Source organism: Dermochelys coriacea, chromosome 27 (genome assembly GCF_009764565.3).
Source record: "Dermochelys coriacea isolate rDerCor1 chromosome 27, rDerCor1.pri.v4, whole genome shotgun sequence".
NCBI classification, from domain to species: Eukaryota; Metazoa; Chordata; order Testudines; family Dermochelyidae; genus Dermochelys; species Dermochelys coriacea.
The window spans coordinates 955,564-974,704 of NC_050094.1; the positions used below are offsets into that span (position 1 = coordinate 955,564).

At 51.1% G+C, this 19,141-nt stretch overlaps 1 protein-coding gene and 1 long non-coding RNA gene across 2 annotated transcripts; both read left to right on the top strand.

Annotated features, from left to right (window-relative positions):
• The first annotated feature begins 7,103 nt into the window (after positions 1-7,103).
• On the top strand, positions 7,104-9,546 carry FZD2 (frizzled class receptor 2). Its single transcript, XM_038385902.2, has one exon. It carries the CDS (start codon positions 7,411-7,413, stop codon positions 9,082-9,084), a length of 1,674 nt encoding a protein of 557 aa, XP_038241830.1. The 5' UTR covers positions 7,104-7,410; the 3' UTR covers positions 9,085-9,546.
• Positions 9,547-9,646: 100 nt separating this feature from the next.
• LOC122457606 lies at positions 9,647-18,980 on the top strand. Its single transcript, XR_006277235.1, has 3 exons — positions 9,647-11,115; positions 18,535-18,537; positions 18,936-18,980. It is a non-coding gene; the product is annotated as an uncharacterized LOC122457606 (long non-coding RNA).
• The last annotated feature ends 161 nt before the right edge of the window (positions 18,981-19,141 follow it).

The following is a 19,141-nucleotide window of genomic DNA, read 5'->3' on the forward strand; positions in this document are numbered from 1 at the left end:
ACTGGGCACAGCGCTGGCCTGCCCCCTCCTCTAGCCATGGTGCAGGGATAGCCTGGGTAGCCACGGCACTTAGACTGGAAGCTCTTTGGGGCAGGAACCATCTGTGGTCTGTGTTTGTACAGCTCCGAGCACAGTGGGGCCCTGGTCTGGGGCCCCCAGGCACTACCGTAGTACACCTAATAGATCATGTACAACACTTCACATTATAACTAATAACAGCTGTGCCAGTGTCCCCATGCTGCCCTGCCCAGGCACCCACCTCTGTGGCCAGAGAAGCCCCTCCAGAGGCCAGGCCAGGCTCCGTGGCCAATCCCACTGAAACTACGAGCCAAGAATTCTAGTCATGGTGGAGAGGGTGAGTCAGCTGGGGACTGGCCCACGGGCCCGGGGCCTTTTCAGCTTTGGATTCCTTGGCTTGTGGTCCAAGGGGTAGCCGTATTATTCTGTATCCACAAAAACGAGGAGTCCGGTGGCACCTTAAAGACTCACAGGTTTATTTGGGCTGAAGCTTTCATGAATAAAAACCCACTTCTTCAGATGCACGGTTGTCTGAGGGATTGGAGCAAATGTGGTTGAATCTTAGGGCTTGGCTGTAGACAATGGGTGGTGTGATGTGTCCTGGATGGAAGCTGGAGGCATGTAGGTAAGTATAGCGGTCAGTAGGTTTCCAGTATAGGTGGTGGTTATGTGGCCATCACTTATTTGCACTGTAGTGTCCAGGAAGTGGATCTCTTTTGTGGACTGGTCCAGGCTGAGATTGATGGTGTGGTGGAAATTGTTGAAATCCAGGTGGAATTCCTCAAGGGTCTCCTTCCCGTGGGTCCAGATGATGAAGATGTCATCAATGTAGCGCAAGTAGAGGAGGGGCGCTAGGGGACGAGAGCTGAGGAAGGGTTGTTCTAAGTCAGCCATAAAAATGTTGGCATGCTGTGGGGCCATGCAGGTACTCACAGCAGTGCCAGTGACTTGAAGGTATAAGTTGTCCCCAAATCTGAAATGATTGTGGGTGAGGACAAAGTCACAAAGCTCAGCCACCAGGTGTGCCGTGGCCTCATCAGGGATATTGTTCCTGACAGCCTGTAGTGGAATATTGGTATAAAGAGCTTCTACATCCATGATGGCCAGGATGGTGTTTTCAGGAAGATCACCGATGCATTGTAGTTTCCTCAGGAAATCGAAGATAGGGAGGAAAGCTGGTAGTGTAGGGTCTGAGGAGAGAGTCCAAACAGCCAGATAATCCTGCTGTAAGAGTGCCGATGCCTGAGATGATGGGGAGTCCAGGATTTCCAGGTTTATGGATCTTGGGCATCAGATAAAATACCCCTGGTCGGGGCTGTAGAGGTGTGTCCGTGTAGATTTGTTCCTGTGCTATAGCAGGGAGTTTCTTGAGCAGCTGGTGTAGTTTTTTCCACCGAATGCATCCAAAGAACTGAGCTGTAGCTCACAAAAGCTTATGCTCAAATAAATTTGTTAGTCTCTAAGGTGCCACAAGTACTCCTTTTCTTTTTTGCAAATACAGACTAACACGTCTGCTACTCTGAAACCTGTATTTTTTTGGTACTCTTCAGTGGGATCAGAAGATAGTGGCACGTAGAATGTGGTATTGGAGAGTTTCCTGGCAGCATTCTGTTCATAATCCGACCTGTGCATGATGACTACAGCACCTCCTTTGTCAGCCCCTTTGATTATAATGTCAGAGTTGTTTCTGAGGCTGTGGATGGCATTTTGTTCTGTATGGCTGAGGTTATGGGACAAGTGATGCTGTTTGTTCACGATTTCAGCCTGTGCATGCCTGCGGAAGCACTCTATGTAGAAGTCCAGTGTGTCATTTTTGACTGTCAGGAGTCCACGCAGAATTCTTCTTGTAGTGTTGGTAGGAAGGTTCCTGTAGGTCAGTGCTCTGTTCAGTGGTGTGTTGAAAATATTCCTTGAGTTGAAGATGGCGAAAGTAGGCTTCCAGATCACCACAGAACTGTATCGTGTGTGGGGTTGGAGGGGCAGAAAGAGAGTCCCCGAGATAGGACAGACTCTTCTGTCAGGCTAAGTGTGTGGTTGGATAGATTAACGATATTGTTGGGTGAGTTAAGGGTACCACTGTTGTAGCCCTGTGGCATGTAGGATCTGACCTGATGGCATGACAGCCCAATTGAGCATAGCACATCCTACGGTGCTAAGTAATGCCCTCAGCCTGCAAAGATTAAGCACACCTCTCTGAAGTCTTGGCATCTCTGGGACTCAAGACACTGCGGATGAGATGTGTGCATGGGACGTGTGCACACACCGGGGACACGGTAACACCCGCCTAAGCCACTCTGGTATGGAGCAGAGAGTGTGTTTGCATTTGGGAACAGATCGCTTGCCCCATTTGTGTAGCCATGGTGTGACATTAAGAAGGTGGGGGAGAAAAGTCCTCTCAGGGCTGACGGTCTGGGGGAGGCAAGTCCTCTCAGCAGGAGAGGTGCAGCAGGAGCAGCAGCAGGGCAAAGCTTCCCTCTGCTTCCCTGCCCCAGGAAAGGAATGGCTGGGACCCAGACTCCAGCTGCATTGTGTCCAGTCATGCCACGTGAGGGTGTGAGACGTAGGGGAAGGGCACAGGAGGTATATTGACACATCTCAAGAGGGGTGGGGGGCTATATTTTGATCCATCAGCATGTTTGTTTTGAGCTGGCATGGTCTAGTCCAGGGGTTCTCAACCTGAAGGTCATAAACACCCTGCCCTTCCCAGATTGCTGGGGCGGGGGGGCCTGGCTAGATGGGAGGGGGGACCAGATGGGGTGCAGGCCAGTATGGTAAAGGTGAGAACCTCTGGTCTAGCAGACTGAATATGGGCCTGGAATCCAGGAAATTCAGGGTTCTACTCATGCCTTTGTCTTTTACTAGCTGGAAACAGAACTGCTCTCATGTGTGTCATAAACTCTATATCATGAACAGAGATTCGCCTTTAGCTCAAGTGCCTGGAAACTGGGCTCTTGGAGCAGGAGGATCTGAGTTCTGCCCCCACTGCTGCTGTGAAATTCTGGGGGGCCACAGGGCTGACCACAGAGGGGCTTATGGGTTATTCACTGGGGGGTTATGGAAGGGCTGTGAAGTGGCTCTGACACCCTGGGATAAAAGGGGGCAATTAAAAACTGAAGGGCACTTGCCAAAAGCCCTGCCCATAACCTGGCAGAAAATGAAGGGGATGGGCTGGTGAGTTTGGCCTGAAACTGAGACTCTGGATGCCTGGCTTCAGGTCCCAGCGAGGCACCTGCACAAGGGCATGTTATGCCAAAGAGCTGACGACCCAGTGTGCTGGCTCGGCACCTGGCCCCGGCTCTCTCTGCCCAAGCCCCCCTCAGGCAGAGGGAGGACGACACATCCTTTGTCTCACCTCTGGGGTGGAAGTGCCTTGGGGTGGGGAATGTCTCGTTCTCCCTGTGCAGCCCCTGGCACAGCAGAGCCTTAATCTCCATGGGGCCCCCTGAGGCTACTGTCAACCAAACCAACGTCTGGCCTTGGAGAACAGGAAGTGTTTGGCTGAGTGAGTCTTGCTCTGAGGTCTCAGTGGCAGAAGGTCCTGGTCCAGCGTTGGCTGTGGATCAGAGCAGACCCAGAGGGAAAGGGAAGGAACAGGCGTGAGGGCCAGGGCTGTGTGGCCAAAGCACAGAAAATGAGGAGAGGCTTGGAGAGGGGAAGGGGCAAAAATTGGCTGAGAAAATGAAAAGCCCAAGTCCTGCCCCTGTGGGAGGGGAAGGGGGAGTTTTGGAACAGGGCTGGAGGAGGATGGGAAAGGGACGGGGCAGTGGAGATGCAGATGGGGGGAGTGAAGAGGCCAGAGACAAGGTCAAAGTGCTCCAGAGGAATGGTCAGTCATTGGGGAGACCTGGGGGGCCCGTGGGGCATCTTTCTGCTGTTACATGCCCCAGAGCCCCATCTGGGGAAGGCAAATGAACCCAACCGCTAGAAATGACTCCTGGACGTGCCCTGACATCTGCGCCTGGCACAGAGACCCATTACAGGGAGCACTGGTTAGAAACCCGGGTGCCTTCCTCCAGGCCTGCAGCACTTCTGAGGGGTCCTGCTGTCTGGCCCCCCAGGAGGCTGAAACATCCCTCCAAAGCAAGTCATGGGAAAAGCTTTCTCCACATAAAAGTCACCCCAGGGGTAACAACATGAGTAGACGAAGGTTTCTAACCATCAGAGGAGTGAAGTTTTGGACTAACCTTCCAAGGGAAGCAGTGGGGGCAAAATATCTATCTGGCTTTAAGATTCTCCTCGATAAGTTTATGGAGGAGATGGTATGATGGGATAATGGGATTTTGGTAATTAATTGATCTTTAAATATTCAGGGTAAATAGGCCTAATCCCCTGAGATGGGATATTAGATGGATGGGATCTGAGTTACCCAGGAAAGAATTTTCTGTAGTATCTGGCTGGTGAATCTTGCCCATATGCTCAGGATTTAGCTGATCGCCATATTTGGGGTCGGGAAGGAATTTTTCTCCAGGGCAGATTGGAAGAGGCCCTGGAGGTTTTTCACCGTCCTCTGTAGCATGGGGCACGGGTCACTTGAGGGAGGCTTCTCTGCTCCTTGAAGTCTTTAAACCACGATTTGAGGACTTCAATAGCTCAGACATAGGTGAGGTTTTTCGCAGGAGTGGGTGGGTGAGATTCTGTGGCCTGCGCTGTGCAGGAGGTCAGACTAGATGATCAGAATGGTCCCTTCTGACCTTAGTATCTATGAAAAACCCAACAACCCCCAGCCAGTTCCTGTCATCCTGAGTGTGCTGGAAAAGTCAGCTCTGCTCAAGGCTCAGCTAAATCAATGTAAACCCCAACAGGCTGGCTGCAGGCTGGAGGGGGCAGGGCACCCCTACAGGGACTCCCAGGGGTCCCACCCATGTGGGGAGCAGGCAGGAAGGGGTCACTGTAGGGCTGCTGGCCCCAGGCACTGTTCACCTGGAAGAGAAAAGGGCGGTGGGACTCCTCACCATTGGGCGCAGCTTCACCTGGGCCAGAGGGCTTTGGCCCAGCAAACCAGAGCAAGAAACCAGTTTGCAGACAGGCGTGGGGGCTTTCTCCAGCCCGTTTGCAGCTCGGTTGGGAGCTCCTAGTCCAGGCTCCTCAGCACCCGGGGGAAAGCCCCGGCCCGAGCTGCCCACGCCCGGCTGCCAGTCCGGGGTGCTTACCGCTCGGCCTGGAGGGGAGGATGATTTCCAGGCGCCTCTTGGGACGGGCGATGGAGGGAGATAACGAGGAGCGGTGTGCCGAGGTCCCGCTGCAGTAAACCCCAGACCCTGCCCCGCTCTATGTCCCGTTGTATGTTTTCCACCAAATGCATCCGATGAAGTGAGCTGTAGCTCACGAAAGCTTATGCTCTAATAAATTTGTTAGTCTCTAAGGTGCCACAAGTACTCCTTTTCTTTTTGTTGAATGTTTTGTTCACATTGAAAACAATCCGGATTGCTCGGCAGGTCCTTGCAGAGTCGGGCGCCGAGCACCTTTCTAAGGCTCGCTCCCCCCATGGCATCGCTCTGCACCTTTGGTCGGAATCCTGAAAGCACCAGACTCCGGATTGATTTCGGTTTTGCAGGACCCCGCCGACCCCGAGGTTTCGGCCCAGCGGCGGGCAGGCCCTAACAGCCGAACATTTCACAGTCCCCAGCGCCCACGGAAGAGAGACGTGATTCACTTTCGGTTAAGACCTACTTGCGAATGTGCCTCAACTTTGCTTTGCATAATGAAAGTTACTCTGGGAGCAGCAGCCCCTCTGCTTTACCGCTGCCTCCCAGCCCCCGGGAGCCTCCCCGCCTTGCGCACTGCAGCGTGGTAAAGAATCTTCTCACTTTGAGGTGCCACCGAAAAAAGGGGCCATAATGGAGTTCTTTGTTAGGGAAACGGGACAATTATATGCCAGTGAACAACCTAGCCATTAAAGAGAATCTTAAAGACACAGGGTCGCATTTCACAGAGGGCTTTTTTGGGGGTGGGGATCGAGTATAAACACTTTCAAATGTACCTATTTTAAAAGAAATAATGATCTAGGACGCGTAGGTGTAGACAGACACGTGAGTATACACAGACACACAGCCCTAATCCTCTCCCTCCATCTCCAGCTGTTAGATTAGCTAGATATGGCCCTGAGAGAACCATGCAGACCTAGGGCCCAGATCCTGCAAGGTGACCCTGTTCACTGCTCATCCCCCGTGCTACTCAGTCCAGGATCAGGCCTTGCCTGAACGCATAGACACTGGTTCTGGTTCGCCAAAGGCACGTGCTTAACTTTCCTCCGGGATCTCCCAGCGCATCAAGTTAAGCACGTGCCCAGTCTCTGCAGAATCAGGGCCTAAAGCTGTGAAGAGTGGTAAAAATCCGACTTGTCACAACAGAGTCTCATCCCTACAGAGTTTAAGACAAAATACATAAGGGTATCTATCAAGTTTTAACCAGACTGCTTACAAGTTGGGGGGGGGGGTCATGTCAAAAGAATGTTTAAATGGAGATTTTTCGTAAAATGTTGCTATTTGAAAAGGGTGGCGAAGGAAAGGGGGGTCTGTGGGAGGGTTTGCAGAACCAGGGAGAGCAGCGGAGAGCGACAAAAGCCAGCCAAGCAAGCCCCAGAAAGCCGTGACCGGGCAAGGGGGGCCCGAAGCGACTTTGCAGCCTGGCTGGGCTGAGCTCTGGCTGCAGCGAGACATTTAGGCCAGTCGGGACGACGGAAAAGCCCCACTGGAGAAAACCCCCAAACGTCTGATGAAATTGCCGGACGCTCTCCGGCCCCGGGAGCTGGCGGCGCCGGGTGTGCTCTCGTTGGGAAAGGTGGGTGTGGGGGGGTTTGTGGGTGTGTGGGGGGGTGCGCGCGCCCCTGGCGGGGGAGGGGCGCTTCCGGCCAGAAGATCGATGTATCTGCACAATAATAATCGGGACGCTGATTAATAAGCAATTGCCCCTTTAAAGCGGCCGAGGCGAGGGGCGGGCCCCTTGGCAGCTGCTCTCTGAGCTCATTATGCTGCGGTTGACCAATCCTGCCCTCGGGGCTGGTCCCTGCGTTTGAATCTGATTGGCCGCGAGGAAATTTTGGGAAGGGGCTTAGGGCCCGGGCCAGGCCGTTTCCAGGCTCCCTGGGGGCGGAGAGGAGGAGGGGGCTAGGCTGGATTCTGCGCGCTCCAGGGCTGGGGGCCCCTTGAAACCGGCTAATTGGGGCTGAAGGGGGCTGGAGCCGCACAAAGGAGGGAGCTCCGGGGCTTGGCCGGTCTGGCTGCGGGCAGGGCGCCCGGCGGCTGTCCCGGGACTCGGCTGCAGACGGCAACGCGAACTTTGCCGGGCCCAGGAGGGGCGGCTGCTCCGCGCGGCGCTCGCTCGCTTGGCCCGCCCGGGGCGCCCGAGCTCGGGAAAGGCGGCGGCACCGGCACCGGCACCGGCACCGGCACCATGCGCCCGTCCAGCGTCCTGCACCGCCTGGCCTCGCTGCTGCTGTGGCTGAACGTGCTGGGCCGGGGCCGGGGCCAGTTCCACGGGGAGAAGGGCATCTCCATCCCGGACCACGGCTTCTGCCAGCCCATCTCCATCCCGCTCTGCACCGACATCGCCTACAACCAGACCATCATGCCCAACCTGCTGGGCCACACCAACCAGGAGGACGCGGGGCTGGAGGTGCACCAGTTCTACCCGCTGGTCAAGGTGCAGTGCTCGCCCGAGCTCAAGTTCTTCCTGTGCTCCATGTACGCGCCGGTGTGCACGGTGCTGGAGCAGGCCATCCCGCCCTGCCGCTCCATCTGCGAGCGGGCGCGCCAGGGCTGCGAGGCGCTCATGAACAAGTTTGGCTTCCAGTGGCCCGAGCGCCTGCGCTGCGAGAACTTCCCCCGCCACGGCGCCGAGCAGATCTGCGTGGGGCAGAACCACTCGGAGGACGGCGGCTCCCCGGCGCTGCTCACCAGCCCGGCGCCGCTGCCCGGCCAGGGCACCGCGGGCGCGCCGCGCTACGCCACGCCGGAGCACCCGTTCCACTGCCCGCGGGCGCTGCAGGTGCCCGGCTACCTCAACTACAAGTTCCTGGGCGAGAAGGACTGCGGGGCGCCCTGCGAGCCGGCCCGCGGCGACGGCCACATGTTCTTCAGCCAGGAGGAGGTGCGCTTTGCCCGGCTCTGGATCCTGGTCTGGTCCGTGCTCTGCTGCGCCTCCACCTTCTTCACCGTCACCACCTACCTGGTGGACATGCAGCGGTTCCGCTACCCGGAGCGGCCCATCATCTTCCTCTCGGGCTGCTACACCATGGTGTCGGTGGCCTACATCGCCGGCTTCGTGCTGCAGGAGCGCGTGGTGTGCAACGAGCGCTTCCAGGAGGACGGGTACCGCACGGTGGTGCAGGGCACCAAGAAGGAGGGCTGCACCATCCTCTTCATGATGCTCTACTTCTTCGGCATGGCCAGCTCCATCTGGTGGGTCATCCTGTCCCTCACCTGGTTCCTGGCCGCCGGCATGAAGTGGGGCCACGAGGCCATCGAGGCCAACTCTCAGTACTTCCACCTGGCCGCCTGGGCCGTGCCGGCCGTCAAGACCATCACCATCCTGGCCCTGGGGCAGGTGGACGGGGACCTGCTCAGCGGGGTCTGCTTCGTGGGGCTGCACAGCCTGGACCCGCTGCGCGGCTTCGTGCTGGCCCCGCTCTTCGTCTACCTCTTCATCGGCACCTCCTTCCTGCTGGCGGGCTTCGTCTCGCTCTTCCGCATCCGCACCATCATGAAGCACGGCGGCACCAAGACCGAGAAGCTGGAGCGGCTCATGGTGCGGATCGGGGTCTTCAGCGTCCTCTACACGGTGCCCGCCACCATCGTCATCGCCTGCTACTTCTACGAGCAGGCTTTCCGCGAGCACTGGGAGCGCAGCTGGGTCAGCCAGCACTGCAAGAGCCTGGCCATCCCCTGCCCGCTGCACTACGCGCCGCGCATGGGCCCCGACTTCACCGTCTACATGATCAAGTACCTCATGACCCTCATCGTGGGCATCACCTCGGGCTTCTGGATCTGGTCCGGCAAGACCCTGCACTCCTGGCGCAAGTTCTACACCCGCCTCACCCACAGCCGGCACGGCGAGACCACGGTGTGAGGCGGGCCGCGGGGGAGCGGGCCGAGGGGCGGGGGCGGGAAGAGTATTTAAAACAAACTTTTTTTATTCGAATCTAAACCACCTTCTGATTTTTAGGGTTATTAACGTCCAAGGTGCCTTGTAATTAGACCTGTAAATAGCATTTGTAAATGGAATTATATATTTCTATTTAAAAACGAAACGAAACGAAACCCGCGGCGATCCAGAAACTCCTGGGGAGGAGCGGCTCGGCTCGCCGCCTCTCTTCGGTACTAAAGGGTCGGGTTTTTTCCCCCTTTCTCGGCCTTGGCAATATCTCCCCTCTAAATGGAGCCACAGAGACGGATTTTCTGTTTGTGTTGGCTGTGGGGGAACGTTTTCAGCTGAACTTCCATAAAAGCCAGACCTGTAATCGCTTTTCCCCTGATGTGCACATTATGGAAGCTGTTCTGTATTAAAGGCAGACTTTGGTTTGTGTTTTTTTTTTTTTTTTTTTTGTTTTTTTTTTAAAGTATCCAGCTCCCTCTTTTCCCTCTTTTGGAAGTTTACCAAGAAGTTGGGTTGGTTTGTTTGGTTGGTTTTTTTGTTTTTTTTTATACGAAGAGACTTAGGAAGGGGTTGCCTCCCCCTTTTATCCCAGCAGCTAACTTGAGTGGGGTGGCCTGGTTCTGAGGATCTGGTAATGGTTTTTGCAAAGGCTCTTCTGCCCAACTAGAGACTCCAGTGAAAGGCACATGGGATTTGATTCATGAAGAAAGCACACCCCAGTTCAGCGCTTTTATCAACCCCCTTCTTTAACTTTCACTTGAAAATTACTTCTCTGGCATTATACTTTTCTCTGTCCCCAAATGCTATGTACAGAAGTTTCTAAACTACATGTCCTTAGTAAGCAGTCTGTTCTTTGCAAGTACAACTGAGTTTAAAAACAAACAAAACCCCAAACCCTACTTATGAGGGTTTTTTTCCTAACTCAAGAGCTGTAATCCAAATTATAAAATCTTAGCAACTGACATTCAAGATTTTTGTGGTGTGGTGCTCATTCATTCAGGTAGGCATCATTTTAAGCAATAAGTGGATTCGGAAGGATCTTTTTACTTATTTGGGGGTGGGGGGGGGAAGGGGAAGTGAATCTCATTTTAAAGTTATTGCTTGCAAACAAACAAACAAAAACCCAGAGGGTTACTGTGTCTTTTCTGTGTTTGCTGATGTGTTCTGGAATCCTATATCTGAAAACTCCTAGAAAGTTTTAACAGATTTTTCTGTGAAATAAAGGTGGAGACTCTCTCTGGTAACTCCTTGTTTGGCAGTGAAGTGGTGGGGAAATGCCTGTTGCAGAATTCTTAATCAGGCCTCTTATAACTTTTTTTTTATTTTTAATGTCCAGGATTGGCCAACATGTTACGACTTTTTTCTTTTTTAATTCTAAAAATCTTTTGTGGCTTAATGCACAAACCATCAACCATGGAGGAGAATATTTGGAACCAGATTTTAAAAATTAACAACATTCTGCCACTTCCTACTTTAAACTTTTGTCCCTAATCACTACAGTATTAGAGAGGGAAGCACTAAAATTAAATGTATAGACTCTGCCCCCCCATCAATGAATGTTGGCTTCAGTCCTGTTTTTCACTAATTGTAGAATGTATAAATGTTATCCATTTGTAAGGTTTTTAATTCTCTATCTTTTTTATACTGTTTAAGGGGAAGGGACTTGGATTGATTTCTTTGCTACCACATCAAATATACTTTAGTTTGACAGCCTGCCTCTGTGTTTTGGAGAGGAACTGGGAGAGGGAGAATGTAAGGGTGCAAATCAGAAGGCATTCTAATGAATTGTACTGATAAGAGGAATATTGATACAAAATTCCTTACCCCACAGGCTTAAAAAACAAAAACAAATCCCATGAATGCTAGAAATAATCGGCTCCTAACTTGAACTTTTCTTAATTTTACTAGTAGATTTCAGATCCTTTGGGCTGAAAATCTGGTTTGATCAAAATCAACAAATATTGACTTCCCTCCTCACAATTCAGTGTCTCACTGGTAACTGGAGTCTGTTCTCAAAACAGCTTTAGTTAAGGAGTAATGTGTATGGCCTTATTCTGTTTACTTTAACGTGCCAGAAATTTACTGGAAAATACCATCTACTCGACTGTAATTATAATGTAGCTCAGTATATAAGATCATAGCTAAAACAGCACAAAGCTGGGGTAGGATTCAAAGAGTTAAACTGCAAAACTCGTGTGTCTCCGCTATAGATTGTGGGGAGGAAAACACCCCTTAGATCTGGTTTAATTTTTCCGTGGCAAATGGGGGAAATGTATCTCCCCCCGCTTCCCTCCGTGGTTTGGAAAATGGCTCTTAAGAGCAATCTCAAGTATTTAAAAAGTAAGCCTTTTGCTTGCCTGCTGCTTCTATACCTACCTCCCATGGGGTGTTGGCTCCCCCATATCCTAAACCTTTCATAGGGTTGTAACATATTTTTAATCAAGGTGATTTTGATTTACTGATCTTCCTCCCCTGCAGGGGGAAGAATGCCCAGGGAGACACTTAGATGGTGTAAGCAGGGGGAGGACAGTGACGAAAGGAGGGGGGGGTGTTGGGAAGGGTAAATTTTCACCGCTGTATTTGATTTAACCTATTTAATTTCCCCCCGGGCCTGAAGAGGACTGTAGAAGGGAGTTTGGGAACATGCCGTAATTGCATGTGAGCTTGTTTCAAACACCCAAGTAAGGAGTAAGTGGGGGGAGACTGTCCTAAAGGGAACCAGATGGGAGTGGTAAGCTGTGAACATGTGTCCTGTATCAAACTGGCCTGCTAGATAAAGGAGAAATACATTCCAGCTGTCTCTTGTGCCCTGGTCATTATTAGAGAGGGAGCGGGAGGGTGGGTCACTCCTGGAGCCAAGGCTAGACCTTCCTGGATACATGTGCCTTAAATGGTTCTCTGCTGAGCCAGTACAAGTAAATTCCTTGCCGAAGAACTGGACTATTGATCCCGCATGGCCAAGATGTGACCAGTGATTTTGGGGGGCCTGAGGTCTAGATCCACCCTCTGAAAATGGGGGCATGTCAGGTGTCTTCCACGAGGCACCCAAACCCACCAGCTCCTTCTGAAAATCCTACCCTGAGCTTTGAAGGTACAAATGCCAGTTAAAGGGAATGTCTTAAAATCAGCTCCTCCTTTAAGAGGCGGGCAAGGCTCTGTGCTGCTGACACTGGAACATGCTAAAGAATGTAGCTCTTTGCTCTGCATTAGGTGTCAGCCGGATCCCTGGCTGCGAGGCGGGAAAGGCAGCACCCCCAGGGCCTGGAGCCTGCTGTTGACAGACAAGGAGTCTTCCCATTCACTCCTTGAAAATGCCTGTATTTGTGCACTTTGAAATCTGCCTTGCTAATCAGCTGAGCTCCCCAGCAGCTGTTTCATGTTACTCTGTTGTAGGAAAGCATTTCAGTTTACCCCTAAGAAGATAGATTACACCCAACCCTGCTAGAACATCCTTCTTTTTCACAGACCTGTCCTGTGCAAATCACTAGGGGAGGAGGGGAGATGCACTGTTCCCCAAGGATTGCAGGATCTGTGTGTGCGAAGCTTTCCAGTGCCCCAGCTTAGAAAAAGAGACCATGGAAGGGCTGTTACTTCAAAAAGTTTGCATTGTGCTACCTTCTTCATGATCTTTACCGTACTGGCCCCTGCAGCCTTCTCTTGGGGTTTGGCTAGAGGGTTTCCTAGTGAATTAATTTGTACCACTCTGGCCAGATTTCCACCCCACAAGAACTCTGTGCCTGTTATCAGTGGGTGTTGCAGGGTGGTGAGTCCTGTTGAAAACCTGACCCAAAGATTGTAGGGCTGAAAAGGAAGCAGCTTCATTCAACTCTTGCTTCCCAGTTTTCTGTAAACACTTCTCTTGTTCTAAGGCTCTCGGCCATCTCATTTTAACCAAATAATTTGTGATCATTCTTTATGGAGTTGCAGTTTGCCATGGACCCTACCTTGTAACTAAATACCAGCGCCTTTCACATGGTGTTTTTTTTAAGGTTAGAGTTGAAGTGGATGGCTTTTTTTTTTTTTTTTAAATGGGAATGGGGAGAGGGTTTTGTTCCCAGTTAAGTGTGGAAAGTTGACAGACTGGCTTTGAAATGGAGATTCCCCCCCCCCCCAACTCTCAAGAAAAGCAGAAGTCTGTTTTATGCATTAAACATCCCAGCTGTTGTAGAGAAGGAAAAGACTAGAAAGTTTCATCTAGTCAAGGAAGAAACATCCCCAGGTTCAGTGGGGGGAGTGGGTTGTTCTCTCTGCTATAAACTCTCATCCCAGTCCAGGAATTATTTAAAATAAATAAATTCCTTTGCACCAGACTGGAGACGGCCCAATCATGCAGACAAAAAGCCCTTCTTTAAATGACTCAGTTACGAATCAGTGCTCAGAGGAGCATGAGGCAATCTGAGCTGCTTAACAAACACACAACTTTTTTCCAGACAGGAAAAAGCTGGCTCTGGGCAAGGAGAAAACAACCCCCAAAGTGAATTTGACAGTGAAGTAAGCAGCTGAAAAAGGGGTCGGGGTGTTGGTGAGTGAGATAAAGGGAAGTTGGGATTCAACCCTGACTACTTAGGATTTTGGTTCATGCTCCCTGTCGCGGCATCGATAGGCTTACATCGAGGCCCTCTACCTGTCTCCTATAGGACTCCAGTCCTGCAGGCTCCCCCTACTTCAAGGGGCTCCCCCTATGGACACAGGGGTCTGAGCCTGTGCAGCAGGGACTGAGGCCTATCTGGATCCATCCGTTTTAAGCTGATCTGGGAACTGAAATAAAGGGGAGTCTCTGAAGCAGCAAATGCCCGGTGTTGGTGCTTTAAAAAATAACAGCACTGGGCCAGCCAGGGGAGGGGAAGGGGCTTTTACTTGTTGGATGGGGGACGCAGCATGTGGAGAGGGTGGGATGCTCCATGCGCTGTGTGTTGCAGGGACGGTGCCTGCAGTCCGGCAGAGGTGGGCTCCCTTTGATGTGAACTAATTAGGCCTGCAATGTTTTCACAGCTGGCCTAGTGTGGCTGGGCTCTGTGGAAGTCAATTAAAGTGCAGCTCCAACCCCCACTTCCCAATCAAACACCCTGACTGATATCAGGACCCCCCTGCAGGTCCCCAGAGAACCTCCCAACTCGTCACACAGTGGCTTGTGATGAACAAAACTAGCCGCTGGAGAGGAAAGACCCAGCAGGGTTTTCTAGGGCTGAATATTTGAACCCAGATAATTATGTAAATTGTAACCTTTTTATCTAATCCTTGAGAGGGAGGTATTGTGTTCTTAAAGTGATGGGCTCAGGCTGAGGGGAGCGCTAAAGGAGTGCAGCTGGATCTATATCCCAAAGTGGTGTAGAGCAGAAATCCTTCTCCAAAGAGAAGGCCGCGTATCAATTGGTCATAACCCCGTGGTAACAATTCGTCACCGGCTCACACTGGGCCTAGAACCTTTTAATGAGTTCTGTTTTTTTAGTTAGAAAAGTGTGACTGTCTTTAAGTTACGTGTGTGTGTGTGTGTGCGTGTGCGTGCAACCTCTTCAGTGGGCAGGTGTCTTTGGGCAGGAGCGCAGCCTCGCTGGAGCTGATGGAGCAGCTTCCATGAGCAAAGTTCTGTGCGAGTTTAAGGGCTTATTCAGCCTGGGAAATTGACTGGTGGAGCTACAGCAGCCCGCTTACAGCTTGGCTGTAGCTGTGCTGGTATAACATGGATAGTTATTGTGCTCTGCCTATGCTGGGTAATTACCCTGTGTAAACAAGCGCTAAGTGTTTGTTTGCAAGGTTGACGCTTTGTGCTTGTGATACCCCCGGTGGCGGTATAAATAAAGTTAGTCTGTGTAAGTGTTTGCAGGATCGTGGCCTATATTTGTGCAACAAATCCCTCCTCTTCCCCCACAAAGGAATCTCTTATGGAGATAGATACAGCTATTACTACCTATCAATGCCCGAAGTAGCTTGAATAGCAGGGACTGAATGGTAAACTTAAGATGCCCTGTTTCCAAAACCCATGTCTCCGAGGTAAACTGCAGCAATCTACTCTGCTGGGTCAATTCTCCCCTCCTGCCATGGGAATGCTCTCTCTTTGGTGTAATGAGCACTTGATCCAAGGCTCAGTGAAGCCAGTAACAGTCATTGCTGCCTTTGGATATGGGAAATTCACAAACTTTGGGCTGAGCACTCAGTCCCGTTGCCGTAGAAAGTTCAGTTGGCTTCAATGGGAGTGGGATCTGACTCAGAGCATTGGAGAGAGACCAGGCTCAAAGGATCAAATCCATCACAAATTGAATTCCGTTCCTAGGTTCATTGATTCCAAGGCCAGAATGGACCATGGTGATCATGTCAGCTGACTTCCTGCATAGCACAGGCCAGAGAACTTCCCCACAATAATTCCCAGAGCAGAGTTTTTAGAGAACCACCTATCTTGCTTTAAAAAGTGCCAGTGATGGAGAATCCACCAGGACCCTTGGTAGGTTGCTCCAATGGTTAATTACTCTCCCTGTTAACAAATGGCATCTTGGTTCCAGTCTGAATTTGTCTAGCTTCAACTTGCAGCCACTGGATTGTGTTAGACCTTAGTTGGATTGAAGAGCCCATTACCAAGTATCTGTTCCCCATGCAGCTACTTATAAACTGTGATCACATCACAGTGATTGAGCTCCTGGAGCCTCTCACTGGAAGGCAGGGTTTCTAATCCTTTAGTCATTCTCACGGCTCCTCGCTGAACCCTAGCAACAATTTAGCAACATCCTTCTTAAATTGTGGGCACCAGAACTGGACGCAGTATTCTAGCAGTGGTCACACCTGTGCCAAATACAAAGGCCTCTGCTAGTCAAGATTCCCTGTTTAGGCATCCCAGGATGGCATTAGTTCTTTTGGCCACCTCACACTGGGAGCTCATGTTCAGCTGATTCCCCCCACCACACCCCGAGGTGCTGCTCCCCCATCCTGTAAGTGTGGCCTGGGTTCTTTGTTCCTAGGTGAGTACGTTTACTTGTAGCCATATTAAAATGCATAGTTTGCTTTCACCCAGTTTACCAAGCGATCCAGATCACTCTGTATCAGTGATCTGCCCTCTTCATTATTCACTATTCCCCCAATATTTGTGTCATCTGCAAACTTTGTCAGTGGTGATTTAATGTTTTCTTCCAGGTAATTAATAAAAATGGCAATTAGTGTAGGGCCAAGAACTAATCCCTGCAGGACTCTGCTGGGAACACACCCACTTAATGATGATTCCCCATTTACAGTTGCATTTTGAGACCTACCAGTTAGCCAGTTTTTAATCCGTTTAACGTGACATATTAATTTTGTATTGTTCTAGTTTTCTAATCAAAATGTTGGGTGGTACCAAGTCAAATGCCTTATAGAAGTCTGAGGCCAGCTCTCCACTAGGAAATTCTGTTGGTATAACGAAGTTGAATGAGTTAAACTGGCCTAACCTCCCTGGTATAGACAGCGCTAAGTTGACAGGAGCCTTCTCCCATCTACCCTAGCTAGCGCCTCTCAGGGAGGAGGAGTACCTATATCGAGGGGAGAACCCCTGTTCACTGAAGCACTCCAGCGGTGCTGCTGGAGCATTTTAAGTGTGGATAAGCCTGTTGTCAACCAGTCTTGGAATCTCATCAAAAAGAGATATCAAGTTTGGCTGATAGGATCTGTTTTCCATAAACCCATGCTAGTGGCATTAATTTCATTACCCTCCTTTCCTACTTTATTAATCGAGTCCCGTATCAGCCACTCCATTATCTGGCCCAAGAGCGATGTCAGGCCTATAATGACCCGGGTCATCCCATTTACCTTTTTAATATTGGCACAACATTGGCTTCCAGTCTTCTGGAACTTCCCCAGTTCTCCAAGACTTATTGAAAATTAGCATTAATGGTCCAGCGAGCTCCTCAGCCAGCTCTTTTAAAACTCTTGGGTGCCAGTTACTGGGACTTGCTGATTTGAAAATGTTTAACTTTAGTAGCTGCTGTTTAACATCCTCCCAAGATACAACTGGAATGGAGAGAATGTCACAGTCATCATCCTTGCCATACAGTCTGGCTTTGGGACTGGATTAAGCTATACAGTTATTCTAGTGTTGCTGCTCTGCTTTCAATCCACACCCTACCTTAGTCCACAATAACTGTCCTGGGAAGACCCACAAGCAGTAGCTAAATTTTGAAAATTTCAGCCACTGTGGCTTTTCCTAAACCCTGCTCTGTGCTTGGAGCTTTGTGTCTCTGAGCACTGTACTGGGTGGGAGCGGGGACTTGTGTTATTTTAATCTTTGTGGAGAATAGGGCTAGACTGTGTCTGTGCAGCTCCCTGGCTCGCAGTCCTTATCAACCCCCTTCTGCCGGCAGATGATGATTTGTTGACACAGCAGCCGGCAGTGACTGATTCTTCCTAGGTGATGGGGGCAGGCGGGTGGCGGGAGAAAGCCCAGCGAACTTTTTTAAGTCCTTCTCTGGAAACAAGACCCATGGAACAAGGCTGTCCTTTTGCCCCTTCGTTATCAATAGTGACCTTTCCCCCACCTCCGGCCACGTGGGGACTGAGCATCTGAGGGTATTCTCTAGCAGAGCACACCAGCCATGGCTGTTTCTACACGTGAATATTTATAGTCATGTGGTGATGTGTTAATTAACACAATTTTAAAGTCTAGGGTAGACATGAGCAGGAGCAAACAGTTGGGGAAATTCACACAATTTACAATCAGGAGAATTAATATGTGTTAATTAACAAATCAGGGCGTAGTTGAAAGTTCCCTTATGTTATCTGTGGCACTCGGCACAGGTCTAACTGCCCTAGCTCTTCATGTCATTCCCATTGTTTTACTGATGGGGAAACTGAGGCACAGAGCAAGGCAATAGAATCCCCCTCCACTTGGCTATGCAGGCTCCACTAGTACTCATGCTGTTACTGGCTCTGGTGGGGGAAGGACTCATGTCTCAGCGTAGACAGGAACATATTCCATATCTGGTGCCATCCCACTGGCAGCAGAGTGAAAGTTTTGGTGCATCCAGCTGCCCTGGGCCTTTGCAGGGAGTTAAACCAGAAGTCTCACCTTGGCTCCAGCCACACTGAGGGGAAAACTGCTATTCCAGTTAGCTGCAGCCTTGGGTTGGGGCAGTTTATTCCAGGGAGAAAGCCAACTCTGCTTTGCGATGCTGCAGGGACCAACCCCTGCCCAAGCTGCCTCCGCCCTGGTCCTGGCACTCAGGAAGGCTGAAGGAGGCTGGCAGAGCTCAGCTGAAGGGCCAGGATGGTGGGAGGCAACATGACCAGGTTTGGGGATGGAAACAGGCCGTCGGGAAAGGCAGGGAGAGACTCTGGGCTTTGTGGTCAGATACAGTTTAAATCCCACAATTACCCCCACCCCCTTGCAGCCATTACCCCCATGCCCCCTCCTGCCAAGTTACAGCTAGCAACCGGCCGGTATTTAACTGGGCAGAGACAAACTAGGGGGTAGATGGTGGCACAGTTAAAAACCATTCCCTGCCCTGAGCTGGGTCTGGTTGTCTACTGGTGTCCCTGACGTCTGTGCAATGAGTTGAGTCCTAGTCTCTGGATTTCCAGCCCCGTCCCTGCCACAGCAATGCCCCCTAGCCCAAGAAAACGAGGCCTTTGTGTGTAGAAGCTGCAGAGCGTCAGGCAGCCTGATGGTCATGGATACAGCTGGCCTGTCCCACCGCCGAGTTCCCAGCCTAGGACTTACAGCACAGGTCGCTCAGTGGCATTGCTGATTGAGGGACAAGTCCTGAGCTTGGGGATTGGGGTGCTCAGCACCGTGCCAGGATCAGGCCCTTAATGTTCCATTGACTTGCTCAGACCCTCAACTCCCCAACTTTGTTTAAAAAGAAAAGGAGGACTTGTGGCACCTTAGAGACTAACAAATTTATTTGAGCATTAAACTTTGTTTAATCAGTCCTGTCTACACTCTCCAGGAAACCTCCCCATGCCCTACCCATCCCCCCCGCCCCTCAGTGATTGTCAGCGGCATTTTGGAGAATAATGAAACAGACCCGCAGAACCCCACTAAGCAGCAGAAACAACCCAGCAACACAGGAAG